General features: G+C 37.8%; 1 protein-coding gene across 22 annotated transcripts in view; it reads left to right on the top strand.

Annotated features, from left to right (window-relative positions):
- The window catches only part of FOXP2 (forkhead box P2), a 240,421-nt gene that overhangs the window by 205,693 nt on the left and 10,728 nt on the right, over positions 1 to 24,000 (top strand). For 21 of the 22 annotated variants that reach the window (XM_077807820.1, XM_077807822.1, XM_077807799.1 and 18 more), the window contains 2 exons: positions 869 to 938; positions 1,754 to 1,917. In XM_077807820.1, coding sequence (XP_077663946.1) covers positions 869 to 938; positions 1,754 to 1,917 — 234 coding nt within the window. Of the gene's footprint in view, positions 1 to 824; positions 939 to 1,753; positions 1,918 to 24,000 lie in introns of all 22 variants that reach the window. The other variant, XM_077807815.1, reaches the window with a different exon arrangement.

Raw genomic sequence — 24,000 nt, forward strand, 5'->3', positions numbered from 1 at the left:
TGCTTTATATGAGCTTAATTTTACTGTAAACCTTTGACCAAAGTAGGGAGTCGTTCAAGGTCATTTTGGCATACAGGTATCATACCCTACCCTAGTGACCTCAAAAATACCTTCTTGATGAGGGTAGTATTCATGAGAAGCCTACACAGAAGGACCTTTTAGGTGCATATTGCCCTACTTTCAGATTAATCCCATGTCAGTATGACTGGAGCTGTAGATGCTTTTTATTCCTTTTAGAGTGCATAATTAGTTTTGATAAAACCATTCAGAATGCCAAAGGTGTATAGAGAAAAGCTAAACATTTTTTCTTTGCAGGAAAGCATTATGTTTTAACCACACATCTGTTTGTAAACAGCCACCAAACTGACCTCGACAAGCCGGTGGCAGTGTATCCAAGACCTTTAAATTTATTGGAAATAGAAATTTAGACATCATAGCATATAATATTTCTAGAGTATTTAAGTATATGCTAGTTATATATTCTAGAAATAAGTCAATCCATTATGATTCTATGATTCTATGATGATATTTATTCTCTTTTAATTCATAGTGTTCTGAAAACAAACAGTTAATTTATTATTCTCTGGCATCCTAAAGTAATTTTATGGAATACATTTTTAAAAAGCAATATCATGTCAGTGTTGCAAACTTTTTTGGCTCCCAGAAAGTGTAAAACTCAAATAATGGTTGAAAGCCAGGCACAGTTGAGTCCAGCACTGAAGGCGCCCCCCCACCCCCAACCCACCCACACACAGCTCATTTCATTTTGAAGCCCTGCTCTTCTGAGCTGAAAATCCAATGCACTAACCCACTGATCCACCCAGCATCCCTGCCTTTCTTTAAACTTTGAAAAATCATTTATTTTCAGAAGCCCAACATTAGTGAAAAACATACCCACCAGCTTAGGCTATGGAGCAGCTCTTAATGCAAGCTTGCAGGTAAAAATCCTAAATTATTCTTTCCTTTCACGTATTCATTATGTTCTTATGTGGGACATACTTTCTTTGCTGTTATATTGTGGCGTGAACTATCCACATTTGTGTTTATATGGGCATTGTGGTCATTCTTAAAGCTGGGCGTATCATCCAAGTAAGTTGTATTACCTAGCACGGCAAGAAGTACTGTTCTAATTCATGCTACTTTTGATGTGAAGAGGCAAGAAGGACACCCTGTGGCAAAATCTGGAACACTCAGTTTTGCTGCAAATGTTAGATTGATAGAAGCTTTTGCAAATGCATGTGGATATGCATTAATATTTATCCAAGCTGTCATAAATGATTTCACATCATAGTGTTGGGGAACATGGTGCTCATGGCAAAAACTTTAAAATTTAATTATAATATATAATTTTTATGCATAGGAGGCAAATGTCAGGACTTTTTTATTTTGAGTTAAGTTCTGGTCATTTTTAGAAGTATAGCAGCTGCCTGCATTACAAAGGAACCATGCATTGTGTGGAAGAGTACAAGGGTTAGCATAATACAAAGTTAGAAATAGTTTGAAGACAGAATGCACTGTGCATGCTGTAGCATATCTGATAGTTCAACACATTTAACACAAATAGTAAGCTGGTAATGTAGATACCATTGTAACCAACGTGTGAAAATAATTGTGAATGGAAAAAAACTTCTGATCATTATTTGCACTGTACAAAATGAGGTTCTGTATGCATGTGTGTACACATGTATATACATATGAAAACTGTTTTATAGATAAATGGGCTAAGAATTCTATATCTTATTTATTTTGCTAGGCTGCACTGGCAGAGAGTAGTTTACCTTTGCTTAGTAACCCAGGATTGATAAATAACGCATCCAGTGGCTTACTGCAGGCAGTCCATGAAGATCTCAATGGTTCACTGGATCACATTGACAGTAATGGAAATAGCAGTCCGGGCTGCTCTCCTCAGCCTCACATGTAAGTGAGTGGTTAGCAGAGTTTTTAGAAAAAAATTATGCATTTCTTTGAAACTCCATGTTACTCAAAAGCACAGGTAAGTAAAAGCTAAAACCGTACACTTGAAAACTAAACATTAAAATGGATCCTGAGACCCATTTGTTTATAGGAAGCCTATTTGCTGCATAGGTACCATGCTTTAGGTCCCCTCTGTATAAATATTATTCAGTATCATTTTTTCCTCACTACCAAGCATATAATATTGGATTCTATGGAAAGATGTATCTGTATCGTGTGTGGTCATTGTCGCAGCTCTGGCTGTAAGGTACAGCAAGAATTTTCATGTTGGAATTAGTTGTAATTTTCACTACAAGTCTCTAAACCATTTATGAACTGTAGTGGAGATATTGCCCATGTATATAAACCGTAAAATGCAAAGTTTAACTGTTACCTACAGTTTACATAGAACCTAGTAAAGTGTAACTTTTTGCGTGTCTTATAAATCAGTGTAATTACATATTCAACTTTAATTACTGGTGCGTCTGTATTGGCAAGGTTTATATGTTATATTTTATGCAAGACTACGATTCCTATTAATATTTAGCAGCTAACTATATCATTAATTACTCTAAAATCTTTCCCCTACCATCTTTTTAATGGAGCTGAGAGAGTGGAAGTATTAAAAATTGATGTATTGTGGATTTCAGAAATGAGTATGAAGCTTTAGAAATGCCTGGCCTTAATCAGTGGTGTCAAATGTAGCAGTTTTTGTTTACTAAATAGTAAAACATGTACCTTGAAGGTATGGTTTCCCAGGTTATTTATATAATAATTAGGAATATGATATCTAAATAGACTTAGATTTAAGTTCACCATAGGATGATATTTTTAAATGCATACTGGAATATTTACAATTATGTTTTCAGTTCTTCCTGTATTTAAAATAGCTGACCTGATTTGCCTTTTTTCATTGTTTTCTCTTTCACATTTTCATACTTGTTTTAATCGCTAATATAGTGCTGTTTAGCTATATTAGTAATTTAGACTAAGCTCTGTTTTTCTTCTACTATGTTATTTGACCTTTAATAGATTAAAGATTTGCTGGGGTGAGGTTGTTTGGTTTTATTTTGATAGATATAGATATCTACATACAATCATGTAGAAATGTTTATTTATTATGTATCCAATTACTTTGTTACACATTTACTGCATCAACTTTGAGAGGGGAAAAAAACACTGTGAATGTTAATGTGTTTTATCAGATTCCAAACCATTACTGTTTCAAAATGGAAAAAATTGTCTTTTAGAAGTGTCTTTAAATGTATTAAATAATAGAAAAGAAGTAATAAAACTAGAAGAAGAAGAACATGAATTTATGCTCTTGAGAGTAACACTACTCTAAAACAAGTAAACTGAGCAATCAGACAAAAGTTTTTATATCCCATGCTTTATGCTATCAACCATGCAGTAGGTAGCTTGAGGCCTTTTACTTTTAGCAGTTCTCCTGAGTATGCTAATGCTCTCTTCCTGTATAAAATGCCAAGACAATAAAACTTTAAAGAGCAAACAGGAGTTAGATCATATGTGTTAAAAATAGCTATTTTACAGAAGAGAATGACACTTGCTATTAGATTTAGTTTGTAACCATTTGGCAGTTGTGTTTATGTATATTGTGTACAGTCGCATGTATCTGTGCATGTCTATGCTTGTATGGATATGAGTGTGTTGTATAGACATGGTCATGGTGAAAATATTGCATACTGCAGCTTCAATTTGATTATATAAAAGGCAAAAAAGAAACAAATATTTTGAATTATCATTATAAACACTAATTGCTCAAAATGCATTAATTTTTTCAAATAGAGATAAGAGGATCAAATCTTGAGCTCTGAAGTATTTGGTTGCATCAGGATTATCCACAGTGACTCTTTTGAAAGTCTGCTTCTCCTCATTGTTCAGGGCATGCAGGTGAATGAACAGATACAGGGATGGATTTAAGCAACAGGTCACAACTTTAGTAATTTAATACTGGGGAGGAGTGCTATATGCCCACCCCCACCCACATACAAGGCATTTAACTGGGTCTAGTATGGTCTTACAGGGCTCCCACCATATAACCAATAACCAATCCATATAACCAGTCCGCTCAGACTTCAGGTCTCCCTTTCTCCTATAGGAACAAGGGTCTACCAGCGAAATCCCGGGTGCCGTGTATTTCTGGGAGCAGGTCTTTTAGTCTTTATCCACATGGAACTCTGTCTACTGGGGACACCAGCAATTAGCATTGTCACAGTTTCAACTCCACGTGTCTCCTTTCTTCTGGCATCACTGGACAAAGTTATTTGGCAGCAGTTAATGGACCAAGGGACTCTCAAAAAGCCCAGGAAGAATTTAAATAGACAAGGGGGGAGGAGGGAACACAAGAGCCAGTCAGCCCAGCTGGTCCTTCCAGCCATCCAATGGGAGGTGGACCACCCTTGGAGAAGGGACCTTCTTCTGCCTTACCAAGCACACGCGCTTGCCTCCCCCACCCCCACTTCCGTCACACACCTTCCAGGCACTGTGTCTCATCCTTGCTGATCCAATTAACAATGCTTCCTGTTGATGCAGGGTGGGCAGGCATTAGTTAAGAGAATCAGGGGACAGAGAGTAGGGAGGACAAGACATCCAGGAGAGACGAGAAAGAATTAAGACATTGAAAGAAGAGAAGGAGAGGAAACTAAAGGAAATTTAAAAACTCACACTTCATACACAGCTTATTTGATACAGCTTGCTAGTGTTTTAATTGGAAAATGCTGGATACTAGAGAAAATAGAAATTGCTATCTTACTGCCAAGAGCATCCAATTATTTGCAACTATAAATATGTTTATGTGTTATATCCTGTAGTTGTATCAAATAAATATACTATAGTGGAGCTCTTTGTTTTTGTAAATTCATATTAATTGTTTTAATAGCCCAAATTAACCACGTTATAAACACAATAAAACAGTGCCAGGTGTGTGTTCATCAGCCAATATTTGCGTGTTTTGGGTATGCACATATTGGCAAACAAATGCATTCTTTGCAGTTTGTAATTATGTATGTGTATAGTATTAGGGAATGGAGAAATTATTCAGATCTTTTGATCTGAACTTGCTCCTTCAACTTTGACTTTGAGTCGATCCAAAACTAGAAGATCACACTTTCCAATTTTGCCTTAGATAATAAGATGATAGAATTTCGGTATTTGCAGGATTCCTTGTGCTTCCTAAGCATAGAGAATATCTAAAACATGGCAAATTCTGAGATAAGGTTATTTAGTTACCTACAGCAACTGAAATGTTTTGATGCATGACCACAATAGTTTCTCATTGTGGTCCAGTAAAAGATTATGTAAATCCCATGAAAGCAGCTGATCTGATCTGCGAGATTTCCACTAAATGGGGCCTATATCTCCTGACAACAGTTTACCAGATTTCAACAGCACTGAATCCAATCTCTAGAACAATTTAGCTTCAAACAATTTTGCTCTAGAACAATTTAGCTTCAAACCCAGTCTCCAGTGGACTACATGTGAACAGTGCCACCTTACCATAAATCTTTTATATACTATAAAATATTTTCTTAATACTCAGCGTGGATATGTGTGTGCTGTTCTAGCATTCCAAGCACCTCCAATACTTTCAGTAATTACCTTTTTTATCTAAATCAATATGCCAAATGATTGTTTCTTCCTTCTCTTCCCAAATGTGAAATTACTCTGGTTGTAGGCCCATGATGAACAAGTTTCAGATTTGCAGGGCTGCAAGGAAACAGACTTTACATTTTTGACATTTTAATGTATTAAAAAGTTGTCACTGACTCAGGACTGAATTCTGCTTGTCTTGGGCCTTCAGCCAGCTTAATTTGGCGGTGGGGGTGGGAGGAGAGTAAATATTTCTGTGGCTGATTTATTTAGAAAAGAATGACACCTTTTTGGACTTGCTCAGCAGTTTGAATTTTAGATTCAGGCCTGGAGGATGTGGATTAGTGGGCAGAGAGCAGATGCGGTGGTCAAGGGTTTTTGATAGATATATGTATCATATCGCTCTATAGTTTATCACATAGATATAAAAGCATCCATATATGGTATGTCTTTGTTGGATGTACCGTTTATAATACTTACTGATATCCTGTGTTCAAGACTATCTGTCGTGGTGGTATATGCATTGTATGTGTTTGTAGAAAAATATATTTTATATTATTCAAAGAGAAAAGCATAGAAGTGGGGGAAAATGGATGGAGGAAGTTACCAGTTTTTTTAACAGGAGTTAAACTAATAGGCAGTTATGTGTATAACAATTACATAGAAAGTAAGTACCCATAACATTTTTGAAAGTCTCTGTAAATGGACCAATATATTGATGTAAAGAGCACCAGCTTTGCTATTATTCTGACTCTGTATTGATTTTTAAATACAAAAATTTCTGCCTAACTCTGCAATGTTTTCTTACCATGGTTAAAGAAAATTCACATTTGTAAACATATTGCCATTGCCACTGTGGGAGGACAGATAAACACAGCAGGCCAGTCTACTTAGTCGGAAGAGGTATTAGCCACAACTTTATTAAACACAATTTAAAAAACAATTATTGGCATATGACACACGATCACTGTACTGCATAGCAGAAAAGACTGAGGATGCAACCCTAACACACTTGAAGTCACTGGCAAAATTCCCATTGAATTCCATGGGTGAGGATTTCACTGTGTGGCCCTGATCCTACATGGGTGGACAGTGTTCCCACTCAGATCACCACTGGCTTCAATGGAATCCACTCATCAGGGCCTCAAAACTACAGCTGTGTGAAATGTTTCACACAAATAGTTTATTCACTTTTTCTGAAGTCTGTTCTTGACGCTCGCAAATATAAGTGCAAAGAGATTCAGACCATGTAGATAAATATGCTAAGGTGCAATAAAAATCCCAAATAACTGGAATTAAAACTATTTGGATTTCAGGGAATCTGTTATGTTTAAAACTTTTTATAATATATGAGCCAAGTAATAACAATGGATAGGACACGCAATAATCAGGCACTGTAGCTACTTTTCATGCCCCAGGTGGATTATGAAGCATGAAGAAGTCATGTGCCTATCCACCACAGCAGTGTTTTCATATTAGTAAAGCTGAGTGTATTTCTGAGTGTAATATGAAACATAGGCTGTGCAGATTTTTGTGCAAATATAATTTTATTGTTATTATTTTCCTCCAGCATCTAAGATTTGCCAGAAGGTAAAGTAACATGGATCATTTCTAATCAACTAACACACAAACTAGACAACAAAATAATGTAATACATACATGTTTAATTCTTTTCATTATTTAATTGTTTGCATATTTAGTATTGTCAGCCCCACACTTTCAAAAATCTTATGACAAGCCAAAATTAATGAGATTATTTTAAGACTCATCAGATTCTTTTTTTAAGTGTTCTTTTTATTTGTCTTTGGTTTTTGAGCCTTTAGGTTATACTTGAGTCTCAGTTCCAAGCTTTTCTTGTTTTTAATGAATGTTGAGATTCACATGAAAAAACCACGACTCAGGAGTTGGAACTTTTTAGACAAATGCCACTTATTTCAAGCGCTATGGTGAAATTGTGAGAGCTGACAGCACTGCATATTCCGTATTCCCTCCACTCTCAATATTAGTGTGGAAACGTTTGTACCTTTGTTGTCTCATAGAAGTTGAGGTCTTATACATCATTGTCAGAGCCCTCAAGATCCTCAGTTTCCCCCTAACTTGTCACTACATCCTTTATAACATGGCCAACATCCTCCTATTTAAATTTGGATGGGCTTGAAAGTTCCTTCGGAGCCAGTGAACACAGCTCCTTAATCGATCAGAGGGATCTTTATTGAACAAACTTCATACTCTAACTTCCTCTACCGCCACAAGAGCTAGTGTTGCCTGTTTCGTAGTGCCTAGCAAGGAGCATGAGAATGCAGTTGGAAATCAAACTCAGGTCTCTGGCTGTTCCTGTGGCTTTCCATTGGGTTGGTTGCCACACCTCTGTGACTTTATGTATCAGTACATCGATATGGTTCACTGGGAGTTAATGCCAGAAATCTTTGTATATCTGTTGGCCATGTGTACTTATGTTAGCCAATGGCATTGCATATCAAATATTGACAATGAATATCAAATGACATTCCATTTAACTGTGTAGATTTGAGAGAAGAAGGAAAATTTCAAGTTGTAAAGTTGTCCATAGCAGTTTTAGAAAAACAAATTAGTTACCAGGTTTCTATGAAAAATTGAAAGACTGAAAAAAAATGCAGTTCCTGAATAGGGGATAATGAGTGGTTATGCCATTCCCACAATTCCCTCTGCTGCCAGTTGAATAAGGCAGAAAGTTGACAAATGAGGATGGGGAAGTAAGTATCCTACCATTTGGGGTTTTGTGGGAGGGAGTTGTCATCACTTCCTCTCTCACCTCTTCCATTAAAGCACAATGAGAGTATAAATTCTAATGATGATAACAATTCCATTGAATTAGCAGTCTGAATTCACTTATGAAAATAGTCTACTTCTTAAGAGCAAATCCAGACTCTTGGAGCTAATGGGCCTAATATCAGTAGGATTTTCTAGAATTTGAATCAGACATTGATCTTAAAATAGCAAGTGGAAAACAAAAGTCAGGTGTTCTTGAAAAGTGTATTCATATAGGCAGTCCAGTACACTATCATTCCCATTTAACGTTAATCTAGTACCTGTTTCATTTTAGGATTTAAATTATTTGCACACACTTGCATACACCCAAACCTTTTTATATCTCTTTTCTGGGATGGCTATGTTTGGGTCCTGTGAGGAAAGAGGAAGAAAATTTGCTGTAATGGAAGAGAATAAGGATTGAAGCTGAGTTAAATTAGAAATATGAGCATACCCCCAATACAGCCAGCTTTCTACCTCCTCCAATTCTGCCCTACGAAAGAGGAGGAGTTTCAGCTATGCACGGTTTCAGTCAACCTTTCCCCTTTGTATTCTGCCATCGATCCCCACCCTACTGCTTTTACTTTTCCCACTTTTGCCCAGAATGGATTTTTTCTTTTTGCAGTTCCATCTGCATAAACCTCAAAGTTTTAGTTTTTCAAACTTTTTTTAACCTTTAAATTTTATTCCCAGAGGCAAATGTGATTATTCTTCTCTAAGATCATTTCACTTTTGAGGTGCTTCAGTTTGAAAGCATTCCATTGTTAGGTCGTTCCCATATCTGATTATTCCAGTCCCCTACTGTTATGCTTTCACACTACTTACAGTAGGTTACCTATCATTCCAGTTTCAATCACTTTCATTCCCTTGTTTCTTTAACTTCATAATATTCCAATCCCCCGTCTTCCCATTTTTTATATCATTACATTGTCCCATCTGATGATCCATCTCCATTTACTTTAGAGGCTTGCTCTGTTTCAGGAGATCTCTCTGATGCAAGTCTCTCATTCACTGTATGAAACTTGATATAGAATATAAGGAAATAAACTATGGAAACACTTCAATTAATAGAGATATGTCAAGCTTTATTAAATAGGTGAGAAACATGTCATTGAGCCAGTGAAGGTATAGGCAGTGCAGATCTCAGGATATCCTACTCATCAGAACTGTTTCACTTAATAACATAATATATTCATGCCTGTTGAAAATTTCATTTCACATTCTTATCCATTAGCCTAGTAAAAGGTTGGAAAATAATGGGCAAATACACTTTACAACAATAGACTATTGTATTTTTTCCCTTTGTAGTTGATTTTAGTTTGAAATTGAAAGAGTACTGCCTGAAGAATTCATAGAATCTTAAAGTTTGTGGTTGACCTTTTATCTCATCGTATTCAAATACAGGATCTTCTGTGAGCATTTGAAATTGTAGTGGTTCTGTCTCCCACTGCCAAGCATTTGAAAGTGTCAGGCAAATCGAGTGAGTGCAGTGTCCCATCTTAGTGTGTTCATACCATTTAAGTCTACTACTTTTACTGATGTTTTGGATCATGTTACAATATGCTATCTTTGGAGCAGTCACTGTGCCTTCATAAAGTTTGTGCATTCTTAACACATTGTGAACCCCACTGTAAATAATAAAGAGTAAATAATCAAATTTTGATCATTAAAATATGTCCCTGCTCTACCTTGATATTGTTAATCACATGTAATGTTTCCCTATAATTTTATATTCTCCTACTTACCATTCTTACATTGTTTTACTTTATATTTCATTTCATCCTCTTACATGCTACTACTCTACTCATCAATTTTCTGATCTTTCTAGACTCATGCTCTTGTACTTTGCAATCATTCCAGCCCTTTGACTTTTCTTATTTAGTTGTTTAAATGTTCTGTGTCTTACCCAGGGTCAGCAGTTGCTATTTCTTTTTTTCTTTACTCCAACCCCAGTTGTTGCATATACACAATTCATTCTGCTTTCTCTTGACTAAAAGATCGCTCCAGAAATATAGTCACTTCAGCTGCCTTAAACAGAAGAGTGTCAGATCCTCATAGCATGGTGTTGTGGAAATGTGTTGGAAACTGTGGGGTTTTTTGCAGAGTCTTTAGGTCTTTTCAGCAAAGTAGATGCTTTGCTGAAAACTTTTTGCCACTTCTGCTGTGAATTCTCAGCATTTTGGCAAGGTTTTCATGTTTTTCACTAAATAGTTCTACATAGGAATGTGCTGTCTTTTAAGTTTACTATGTATATTATATGCTTAAAATATATGTGTCCAAATATGCACATGCAGACTCCTCTGCAGTGCAGTTTTATAATTTTTCATAAATTTAGAACATGGGAGTTGCCTATATTTTACAAGAGCACTAAAACTCAAGCTGTAATTTTGCTAGTAAGGATGCTTTACTCACAATACCAAGACTGCAGAAACAATTTGGGTTCCATCAATCTTTGATGTGGGGCTTTATTGATGGAGTAACTTTAATGTTATAGGCCCAGATTCTTAAAAGTGGCTACTCTTTTTCTAGGTGCAATACAGTGAGTGCAAATATGTGCCTCTGCATTTTTATGCCATCACTGAATTGTAGATCCAACTATTTATGTTACACAGCTCACTAAATGTTTGTGCACATGTAAGCCATCTCACTGGTAGGCTGCTGGCCATCTAATTGCTAATATTTATACTAACACTTAATACGGGTGTACATTTTCACCGCCCAAAACAGACTGCGGTCCAGCTGAAAATCTAGGCCGTCATACGTTAGAAGGATAAATATATTATTTCATTTTTTAGTACATGTCAAACTTCACAAATTATAAAAAGCTGAAAACTTTCATGCACAATTTTAATTTTTAATAAGTTTATAGAACAACCTAGTCTCAATGTGCAATCCCATACATGCGGAGCATATTAAAGTAATCCGATCTCAAATTGACGAAAGCATGGATAACTGTTATCAGGTCTGTATCCAAAAGGAGACTTCACAACCTTGCTTCAAGGTGAAGATGGAAAAAAGTGCTCTTGGCTTCCAGGGGCATGCCATGATTTAAAGCATCATGTGGATTACAAATATGTAATGCAGATGCCTGGTGTGCTCCCTCAGTTTGGGCTGCAAAGACAGTATACTTCGGCTTTTTTGACTGCTTCCACCAATCAGCATTATTAAACTCTTTGTTGTTTTGCACCAAAGACAGTAGCCTTTGTCCAGCTCCACACATAGGCACTGGGTCACTCATTCCACTACGCCAGACCAGTACAGATGTGATGGAGGCTTAGAGCCCATGTAGTATCACATGTCCTCTCACGTACCTGTCCAGCAGCCTCAAATACACTTTGGACAGGAGGGGTAACAGAATAGATCCCATCAATTCCATATATGAGAGAACACTCAAGGAAGAAGAGCAATTGCCCAAAATTACCCTTTGGGATATTTTGAAAACAGAAGTCTTTCTCTCGGGAAATAGGAACGTTCCCAAAGTCAGTTCTTCTCAAATTCTTCTCTCTCCATATTTTTCATTACATTCCATTATATCTTCACACTCTATAACTTTGGCATCTTTGGACACCGCTGCTGAAATCCTTGCTCATGCTTTTTTTTGTCCTATTTACTATAGCAACTGTGTTATCTATGTCCTTCTCGAATGCCTATTCTCTGTGATGTGTTTAGCATATGCAGAACTTTTCCCAAATCATGACCACATCACCTCATCCACAAGTAACTTGACTGTCCCTTCATTTTAGGATCCAGTATCAATTTTTTGAACAAAACCGACCCCAGGACTGACCCTTGATACCGGCTGCCAACTAGACATGGAGCCATTGATCACTACCCACTGAGCCCGACAATCTAGCCAGCTTTCTATCTACCTTATAGTCCATTCATCCAGCCCATACTGCTTTAACTGTCTGCCAAGAATACTGTGGGAGACCGTGTCAAAAGCTTTGCTGAAGTCAAGGAACAACACGTCCACTATTTTCTTCTCATCCACAGAGCCAGTTATCTCGTCATCGAAGGCAATTAGATTAGTCAGGCATGACTTGCCCTTGATGAATCCATGCTGACTGTTCCTGATCACTTTCCTCTCCTCTAAGTGCTTCAGAATTGATTCCTTGAGGACCTGCTCCATGATTCCTTGATACATCCACACAATCTTGCTACCACTGATATCAGAGGCTTCTCCTCTGCAGATCTCTTGTCTAAAACAGCCTATTACTCTTTGCCTCATAGAATAACCTAACCATACATTAAGCGGTGGTAGCCATTGTCTGGCTTGTAGGAGAAGGTATGTGGCCCCTTTAAGGGTTAGATAGCCAGAGGGTTACTTGTTGCAGCAGCTTCAGACCAGGTCATAATGTGTATGCTCACCCATCCCTTTCAGGAAGAGAAAGGAGACTACCAAGTTTTGCCATGATCAGCTGTGAGCATTATGCTTGTAATTCTTTTCTGGAACTGGGAAGAATTTTTTTCCCTCACCGCCAGATTGGCCAAGATGAGGCCAGGGGTAGTGGGGCGAGGGTCACTTTCCCCACCACGGGTTGGGGACTTAGTTGAAGTGAACATGAAACAGGGGTTAAGCTATGTATATAAGAGTGGGACAGATGTCTAGTACAGGTACTCTATAGGGAAGGGATAGGTGATCAGATAAAAATGGACTGGTAAAGGAGGTATTATTTAAAGGAATGGAAAAGGGGAGGTCAGGGCTCCTATGACTTGTATGGCAGGGAGCCAGCCCCTCCCCCCACTTTATCGACCCCCATGAACCCTCATTTGAGGGGTGGAGGTGACAAGGTCCCACCAGCAGTTTGGCTTGGGACCAGAATGGATAAAGGGGGAAGGCCTCCCCCAGGAATATGTCAATGATTATGGAATTACCTGAACTGTGCACTTTTATCTGCTGAATACTCCCTGACATTTAGAAATAAAGTTAAACCACATTCAGTGTCTCCTGTTCATCTTCTGGCATAGCTCAACAATTCCTCTTCTCAAATGTAGCTGAAAACCTCTCTTTTCATTTTTGATTTACTTCTTACTTTTCTCCCCTTCTGCTCATTTTTTTTAAAATTAACCTTATCATTATTTATTATTGTTATTTATTATTGTAGTACCTATGAGCCCCAGTCATGGGCCAGGAGCCCAACTGAATCAGGTACAAACACAGAACAAAAAGACACTCCCTGCCTCAGAGAACATGAAAACTAAATTATGATTTTATTATTTAACTCTGAAAAACATCCTGGGGCACAAGGTGCAGCTTGTGTGAAAGACAGTGTATATAAAAGTTGTATTTTATTTGTCCCACTACCTGTAAACAAAAGCAACAAACATATTTAGAATGGTAATTAGGTTGTTTATTGAGGTTCTTGACACACTTACCTGTGCTTGTTGGACTGGCGCTTTCTTTTACTTTGTTTGCAGTAAAATGGGTTACTGATAACAAAGAAATATATTGAAACAAGAGCCTATGATAATATATAGGTAATGTCCTGTTATTACATTTGTACATTTATTAATACAGCCCAGATCTTCAAAGGGGTGGACACAGTTTTGTGCTAGAGCATTTGAATTGCAATAAATACAACTTAGAATGTACATTTTGTTTTTTCAAATTCAGGCAGATATTTTCAAACCATAATGCTATAAATTACAGTATATTGTACAGTAATGTTTCACTCAAGATATAATCCAGGTACTGACCCCTTTATTAAACTTGTACTGCTCTAAGATCAATGACTTAAATCCAAAGGCCTCTTCTCCTCTTTGCTCTCTCTCTACTCTTTTCCTTACAGTTGAACCTTGCTTTTTGTAAACAACTTCTTTCCTGTGCTTTGGAGATTTTGCTTTTTTTCCTTCAGTCTCTCTCAATTCAGAGTTCTCCCTTCACACACTCTTTGTTGGGCTCCTCAGGGCTGTGTCCTAGATCCCATTGCTTTAAACTTAAGCTACTATCCCTACTTCAAGGCTCTGCACAACTGCTTCCACACCTATCTCTGATTTATTCCCTGCTACTCCCCGCCTACTCCTTTTCTTCTCCCCAAACATTGTGTCCAACCACTCTCTGAATTTGTTTCTCCACTCTATCTTCATCCCTTCTTCCTTGCGGCCCTATATCCTTAAGCAGGTTTTGCGTGCCAAGTGACAACCTTCCTTGTTCAGATCACTTCTCAAAAACTTACTTCTTCTGCTAGGCCTGAAATCCTTCATATCTACAGCTACATAAACATATTTTAAAAGTCTCTAACATGAAATCCAATTTTCCAACAGCTTCTAGTCCCTGCTCACAATAAGTAACTGTGCTACCAGTTATGCTATTTTCCTCCTCCTCCTCTTGTTATTGTTATTAATAATATTATTAAACATTTCTATAGTGGTAGCACCTGAAGGCCACAACCTGGTTGGGCCCCATTTTACTAGGCACTGTACAGACACAATAAATGACCTCTTGTGTCTCACCATCCTAGCCACACCCTGTTTGTTTTGGTTTTGGTCCAATTTAAGATGATAAACTCTCTGAGACAGCAGCCTTGTTTTGTGTTTTTGACTGTATAGCATCATACCCAATTAGAGTTATAGGGTTTATTATTATAGAAGTCATAAGAAAATGTATTAACGGCATCCTAATCACAGGTACTTCCATATTGTTTTCTGAAAACTGGAATATGGTTGTGGACCCCAAGTATGTGGATGTAAAAAGATCTCAAAAGATTGCCTGCTGTTCAGCTCTGTCTTTGTATATGTTTGCACCGTGGCTGTGGGAGCTGCTGCACTACAAATAATACATAATAATAATGATAATTAATAAAAAACAAACAAACCTAAGAGCTAGGAGTAATTTCTAGCTTTGTTTGTGAGTGACAGTATTGAAACATAATGTTGAGCAGCAGAACATGTATTATAGCTAAACAATAGGCAAGAAGAACAGAGGCAGAGATCTGTGTTTGATACAAATACAGGGCGGATGGCAGATGCAAAGCATGTAGGACACAGTGTCCAACATAACTTATTTTGAAATTTTCCATTACAACAGATAATGGGATTTGCTGGAACTGAGGAGCTAGAGGGACAAATTCTGGATTCTGTTGCAGCCTATTATATTGCCTCATGGCGTGAAGGAGCAATATTGTTGGTGGAGTCCCCCTGGGTATTAGGGGGTTCCCTGATGAGTATCTCAGGGGATGGTGGGGGAAAAGCCAGAGTATGCTGGGCTCTGGCTACTCTTGGCTGCCAGAACAATTCCTAAGGGACGATTGCAACAAAGTGTATGTTAGAGCCTCCCTGAGGCTAGTTTAGCTTAAGTGAATTGTGGGCAGGCCACATGATGGCCTCAAAATACAGGGCTACACACAGGTGCTGGGAGTTACAGAACATCTGGCCTACAGTGTCTAGTCTACAACCCCAAATAGCATGTAGCTATTTAGTCAATGCTCTTTTAAGATAGTTAAAATAAGAGATGAGCGTTACAAATTTTTACTCTAGTGTAGTGACAGATCACATTCTTAGAATTAAAAAGCGTACATGAATTCTAATAAGTTATTTGCCTCAGTAATATATTGTGGCAGTGAGCTCCACAGGTTATGGATGAATTTTTGAAGTTCTCTTTTACATTGGGTGTGCACCTTTGTATTATGAGAAGGAATTAATAGTGAGGTGATTGTAGTGACAGAGGGATCATGCAAGATGCTGTATTAAATTGGATGTTTTTATATTGTGAGAAAGGATAAATAAGTTTGTTCATTTGACTTTTTCTACACATTGCTTTATTTTGCATTATTCTGTCATGCCGCCTCTTATTTGTCTCCTCTCTCAGGCCCTGCTCTTGCTGCCATTGAGTTCAGTGGCAGCAAGATTAACCCCAAACAAAGCAGCACTGTTGTATTTAATATTTCCCCATATGGGTGTATTTACTGTGTCTTTAATCATTTTTGTTATCTCTTTCTAGTTTCTGCTGTATAACTTTTAACCACAGCTGAAGAGAGTGGTCAAGATGATGGCATACCATCAATTTATGGTACAAGCAATGTAATATTTTCAGTGATATACCCTCTCTTAACTCTAACATGTTGTGTTTTTTATTTTTAATCTCTATTGCATCTCAAGCAGAGATTTTCACTGAGGCATCCACAATAGTACCTACATCTCTTTTCTGGAGTGGTTGCATTAAATAGTAAACCCATCAACATATATAAACAATATATAATTTTTCTTGCATTTATTTACATTAAATTTTATCCGCCATTATGTTGTGAAATACCTAGCTTTATTAGGTTTTTCTAAAGTTCTTCACAATCCTTTATTGATTAGACTAATCTAAATAAATATCAGTTATCTTCTAGTGTTGTTACCTCTCTATTTACTCCTTTACCCCATTAATAAGTATATTCTAAGCACCAGTTACATACAGATCCTTAGGGTATCCTCACTGTTTAACCTCGTTCCATGCTGAGAAATGACCGTTTTATTCCTGGTCCTTGTTTTCTATCACTTAACTGGTTTCATCAGGGACATAACTTTATTTCTTACCCTAGAACACCTTAGTTTACTTAAATTCCCTCCTCAGCAGTTATTATCAAAGGCTTATTGAAGGTCTAAATAAATATTTACCAGTTCTCCTTTACCCACCTTTTTGTTTGCTCACTTAAATAATTCTAATTGGAGAAAAAAATTATTCTTTAAAGAAACAATTCTAGTCTGTCCCTATCATATCCTGCTCATCTAGATGTTGTATTGTTGTTGTATAGTTATTGTATAGTGTAGTATAGTTATTATTTCAAATATTTTACTTGGTAGCAATTTAAAACTTACTTGCCTGTAGTTTCCAAAATTACCCATAGTGCATGTTAAAGGAATATAAAACATTTAAAAAATGAAAAAAAATCTGGATTAGCTATCTCCCCCAACCTCCTTGCATTCTCTCATGAAGTCTGTTGTAATTAAGTTAGTCTATCTAGTTTCTGTGCAATATTCTTATCCTCCTTGGTTGCTCTTTTTATTCCCATGTAGTCTAGCAAACCATTAACTCTCTTTTAGGATTCCTGGCCTGAAGTCAAGAGGAGTTTTGCCACTGAGTTCAGTGGAACCAGGATTCCACTCCAAGAATTTATCTTCATTTCTTTGATTTTCTTTTCTTCAGATCTCCCCTGGGCCCTCCTAGTTTCCATCTAGATTTTATTGTGATAGCCTTTTTTCACCATTCCATTTCATTAAGGTCTCTTGTTCCAGAAAAAGCAAGGACTTCTCCCAGACCTGGAATCTTTTAATATGATCATTTCATATTTCAGGTCACTTGTTCAGCCTGCTAAATTAGTTAGACTATAAGTATGGGAGCTTTTTATCTACATAACATAAATTGGAAAATAAGTTCTCTTGCATGGAATATTTGGGAATGCCTGTTATCCAGTAGATTTGTAAGTCATTTTGTAAATGATTAGCCTCTAGAAGCACAATATCTGAATATTCTCTGCTATCTATTGAACAGTAATTTATTTCCCTAAAGATATAGAGGATAAAGATAAAATTGTAATTCCTTTCTGTTTTTTTCTCTTGGGATTTCTAGTATTAAGCTGCCTTCTTGGTCACCTTTTCCTCCATTTGAGCACCCTTTGTATTGCTTGTGTCATATTTATTTCATTAAAATAATTTTCTACAGTGTGGTCACTTCAGCTTAAATGTTCAGTGAATGGCAAGCACTCTCTATCAATATCCATCCTTCCTCCCCAACAGATACATTAGCACACATACTAGCTTTTTCCATCTGCAGTCATGCTAGAATTTCACATCTAGTTAGTTACTCCGGGGTCTTGGCTTTAACCTAATCCTTCCATTTGCCAAATCTAGATGCAAAACTACCTTGTAGCAAAGTGGTGGCACTCTTCTCTTTACCCACAGTGACATTAGGTATTAGACCACTGCATAAGGCCTCTGAAATTTTGCTGATTTTCTGTGGTATATGCTGCTTATTCATTCCTCCTGGGCTATAAGGGAGGTAGGAGTGGCTCTCTGGAGGCAGAATAACTAGAGATGTCCTGAAGTGAAACCCTAGAGCCAGGCAAGCTCAAGGAGGGAGAATACTTGAATTTTACATTGTGTTATTGTTTTTGAATTTCCAATAAAGCTAAATTCCAGGAATGGTGAAAGTTTGGATACTAACTCAGGGTCTGGATGTTCTGTGGATAATAGAGAGGGACTCAAACCATTCACGTATATTTTTATGGCGGTTAGCTAGTGAGAAGTCTTATGTAAACGACCAGTCATTGTAATGATAATGGTGGGCTTTGTAATTCTTTCCAGAGGGGTCTATTTAACTTTTTTTTTGGTCACAACTAATTTTAAAGGTAGTGATGATTAGAAACTTCCAGTTTGGTTTGAAGAGCTCTGGTTTTGCAGTTTTCAAGATTGGAGGTACAAAATTTGGAAGATACTATGAAGGTTGGTGAATTATGAATATCAGAATGATCTTTTGGGCCTTGGTGGATATTAAAAATTAACCAAATGGCTTGTAGAGACTTTATTTTCTATGTAATAAGGAAAGCAAGTCTCTAATCCTGTTGTTGTGGGCAGGGATAGTCATCAAAATATATAAACTCATCCCTCACCCACTGCTCTCCTGCTTGACAAATCACAAATAATAGATAAAAGAAAAGGAGTACTTGTGGCACCTTAGAGACTAACAAGCTGAAAGTGAGTTGTAGTTCACAAAAGCTCATGCTCAAATAAATTTGTTAGTCTCCAAGGTGCCACAAGTACTCCTTTTCTTTTTGAGAATACAGACTAACACGGATGCTACTCTGAAACAATAGATAGAGATCCTAACTCAATTATCTGCTACTGGCAGCCATTATCTTCTCCTACCTTTTCTCTTCAGCCTGCTTCCACCCCTCTAATGTGGTACTAAAGGGGACAGGCATCATTGGAATCATCATTCCGTGTGCACTCCCTCAGATATCTGCTCTTTGCAGCAGGAGAAACTATTACACCTCTCCCACAATCCCCGCACCAGTGCCACTCCCCACTCCTCCCTTGTATAACTGAATATGTGTGTGTGTTTGTGTGTGTATGGGGGCGGCGGGTGTGAAATGTCACTGAAAGGAATTTCTGAACGCCCAGGAGACTTCAGGGAATTCCTCCAAACCATGCTTGGGGGAAGGAGAGATTGCACTTCCTCATTTCATCCCAGCACAATGGGGATTCTTCAGAAAAAGCAGAATGGGAAGCCCACTGAGAAAAGCCTTCATTAAGGATCCATGCTTCTCTGATAGTGGCATCTTCAACCTTTATCCTACAGGAGAATGTGATGATATAATTCAGCTCCTTGCATAGTGGAGGCAGGTAGTGAGTGGTAAAATCTTCACACATACTTCACCCCACTCTGTGGGCGGGGAAGCCAGTGGCTACAGAATCTTCATCCCTTTCCTGCCTGAGGCAGATAACAAAATTTTTACAAAGCAGCATTTTCCTTAACAATAATGGTACTTTGATCTGTCTATGGGTGGGGGGAGAAGAACAAGGGAGGGGATTCATGCTGTTTTGAAGAAATGCTGGTGCAGGTCTAGCATGAAAGAGACAGAAATATGCTAATAAACGCATCTGTAATCTAGGTTGTATACTTGGTGGAAAATAAACAACTCCCTAGAAGAATCTAAGGAGATTCTCAGACACAAAAAACTTAGTTAAACTGAAGGGAAGGCGTACTACTGTATGTGTCAATAGGTTAAAAGGATAACCTCTTTTAAAATATTTGAGGTAAACAAACAACTTATTGGAAAGTCAAGACATTTTTGGTTAAGGTAAAAATGAAAATAGTCAACAAAAAACCAAGTGTGAAAATGCAGAGTTAAGGAACTCCATGTTGTCTTGTCAATTGAGGGTAAATTGGAGGATAGTCCCAAATCTTCTAGATAGTAAATATGCAGTGGTGGGTGTTACAATGCAGAAATACATCTATTACGATACAGTTTATTGGAAGTATGTGGCTCATATGATTGTTGTAGAAGATGTAAGGTACAGGCATAAGGCTGTTTCATAATTTTGCGTCACACTGTCTCCTAATTTTGGATGGGGGCAGGGTTAAGGTTGTTTAGGGGTACTTAATTCTGCATATCTTCTAACTTGTTTCTGCTATATTACTTTAACAGAAAATATCCTCTTAAAACTTTGGCTTTATTTCAAAAAGTTCCCTGTTAAACTATGCATATCTACAACTTGCCTCCAGTTTAACCCAGATTTTCATCTGGAGGTGTAATCTTGTGATAGAGAGAGTCTAGGAGAAGTATATGATAATGGAGACTTTGTGCCTGATTTCAATCTCATTTTCATTTTTTGTTACTGACAGATGAATCCAGTGGCTCTTATTTTATGTTTTTGTATTATTGTATTTAGTTATCTAATACTATTGTGGTTTTGGCTGTGTAGCTCCAGCAACATTAGTAGTTGGCACATATGCTATAATATTGTAGGCATATTATGGCATCATGTCCTCAACTATTTTTATTTGAATTGCATTTGAAATATTTTAATTAGACTACACAAAGCACTGCAGCCAAGGCTACAGAGGGTATGTCAGGCCTTCTGGACCCACCAGGTTCCAGCTTGGGTACCAGGCCCAGCAGCTTCCTTTGCCTTCCTCCACATGGGGGAAAACAGCATTTGGGAGAAGTGTGTAGTGGCTAGATTCTGGAAATCTCTAGACTCTTTCCCCAAAAGCAGCCAGCTAAAACCACAAGGGCATCACAGGGCTCAAATCCAAACTGGGTGTGGTTGTCCTTAAATGTAATCAGCTGTTTTGGATGGCATGACTCTCCACATGGATCATTATTAGTCTCTTTTCTGGTGAGAGACAAGAAGGTGGGTGAGGTCATGTCTTTTATTGGACCAACTTTTGTTGGTGAGAGACCAACTTTCAAGTTACGCAGAGCTCTTCCTCAGGTCTTTTCTGGTGAACAGACAGGAGAGAATTTGAGAGAGGGGCTAGTTCTTGTTAATTTAGCTTGTGCTTAGATTTCCTACATGACAGATACTCCTGTCCTGCCTCCAAGAAGCTGCAAAGATGAATGGAAATTCCTTGAAATGACTCAGGTTTTTCTCTCAGCCCTTACCTGCAGAATCCCACGAAGTTCATACTATTCTTACTAATTTTATTTGACTTGTAGTATGAAGCCACTGGGAGAATTGGTGAGCCAGCAGTACACAAATGATGCCCAATTCTACATCTCATTTATATCAAATGATAAACAGTACCATCTCCCAGTTCTCTGAATGCCTTGTTGAAGTCAGCCTTTGGATGAAGAGCAACTGGCTAAATCTGAACCCAAGCAAGACTGAGGTGATGCTGGTAAGAAGAACTTTCCCCTGATAGAACATCCCCCACCATCCAGTCATCTGCATTCAGATTAAATCTAAACTTTTGGAGTAGTCAGTGCTATCGGATGCCTAACTATCCAAGGTGATAAAAAATGGTAACCTCGAAACTTGATTATTGCAACTTATATCTAGGAATAGTAACGCACGTGTATGCACACACACATACACACAAATCTTTAGCTTGCATGAAATGATGCAGGACATCTGCTTGGCTACACAAGTCCCTGTGGACACATCATCCCAGTGCTCCATTTTCTGCATTGCTGCTGACCATTGAATACAGGGCCAAACTCAAGGTCTTCGTTCTCATATTCTGTGGTCTCCATGCAATTGGCCTACTGGGAGACTGCTTGCCACTCCGTCACGTCCCACAACACTTTCTACAATATTGTTCCACCAGACCAATGAAGCCTTTGGGTCCAGACGGGAGAACTTTCACAGCAACCAGACCTAAACTATGGAGCTTATTCCACTGAGAATTATGGAAAGGCTACAGCACTCGCTACTTACAGAATTAAATGCAAAGCAAATGATTTCTTCTGCAAGTTGGGAAGGAAGAAGACGGAAATGGTTGTTGTTAATTCAATTTTTTGATACTTAGGAAGTGCTCAGTTACTACAATGGTTGGGATATATTAATACATAGACAGAGTGTTAGAAAAGGGCTCTGACTTATTCTTTTTTTCAAAGCAAATAATATTTTCTATTCAGAGCCTGGAGTGAGCACTTCAGTTTCCATTAAGATGATCCGTACCTAGTTTACTGTAACTACTTGTTCTTTATTGGCCTGCTTCTCCATGTGCTGAATGGAGTATCCCCTTACATTAAAACTGATTTGACTTGAAACCTCTGTAGAAAACTTGCTATCCATAATTCAGAATATTGGATCAAGTATCTTTTCTCTTCGTTAACCACATCTCAACTACATTTAATTAAGAATTCATGTACAAGGTTATAGAATCTGGTTGTTTTCTTGTCAGCAACAGCACACATGTACTAGTGTTTAAAAGTTGAATGGACCATATGTTCTGATGTCACCGCTTTTCATTATTGTATCAGATATTTGAACAGGTGTTACCAAGGGAGGATCAGTCTAATCCTGGACAAACCTCAAGAGACTGGTTCAGTTCACACACAAATTATAAATTTGTTTGGTCTCTGAACTTTAAGAAGCTACTTCATATGATCCCTTCCCTTCCTAATTGTCACCTAAATCCTTCCTCCCCACTCCCCACCCCCACACACCAGCCCCCTCAGCTGCCAGTTCTTCCCTCTTCCGTACACGCTCAACAATCTTCAAGCATCCTTTGCAGATGTTGGCTACCAGTACTGGTCTGCTGGGCCCTAGTTATTACTGCAATTAAATATAATGAATCATGGTAATTCTTCAATATACTGTTCCCCAGGATGTGATCAATATTAGAGAATCTGAGGGTTGAAAGTTGTAGCACCGCATGATCCAGAAGAGGGGGTGCACTTTCCAGTATATCTGGGAGGCATATAGAGAAGAGAGCTTAAGATCTCTGTAGTGGTTCTGTACAGGGAAGTAGGAGACCGAGGGTAGTCACAGAGATGGAGGAAGCTCTGTATTCTGGGAATTGTGAGAGGAAGATAGCAGTGTGCTGAGGTAAGCAGGTTACTAGTTCAAGCCATTCGAATGACTCTTCTCAACAAAAATGAATCTTCTAAAAAGCTTGGATTCTGAGAAAAGATTGAGATTCAAGTCATTTTTGCTGTTCTAACAGTGGATTCATCCATTTCTAGGCAGATGACCTGTGGGAATAGCTGATATTTATCTGTTCACTTATTTATATCTTTAAAACAATAATAATAATCTCACTTGAAATAAGTTCTTGGTGAAATAACATGCAGCCAGGTGTAAGAAATCAATAAACTATGAAATGTTATTAGGCCTGGTTTTAGTAACACGGTTATTAATGGTATGATCGGAGTCTTTGACGTGCTGTGGGATCAAAGCCTTCTTCAGAGTTCATATTTCAAAAATCTGGTAACAATTTGTGTGAATACGCTTTCCATTGTGAATTCTTTCACAGCATGTTCCCCTACCACACTGGCTGTATATGCTGTGAACAAAATAATATGTTTTCATACCAGATCCAGAATACAAAATACCATTATTCTTTTTAATTTCTGCTTGCTTCATGCAATAAGTATTTATTTTGGATCTGTAATGTTTGCAATGAAAACCCTCAGGATAAATAACTATAGGGCAATCAGTAGCTGATGTTCAAATCTGACTAAATTGGTAACTTTTGTTTTAGATTTTAATGGTGAG

This window comes from Eretmochelys imbricata, chromosome 1 (assembly GCF_965152235.1).
Source record: "Eretmochelys imbricata isolate rEreImb1 chromosome 1, rEreImb1.hap1, whole genome shotgun sequence".
Taxonomy (NCBI): Eukaryota; Metazoa; Chordata; order Testudines; family Cheloniidae; genus Eretmochelys; species Eretmochelys imbricata.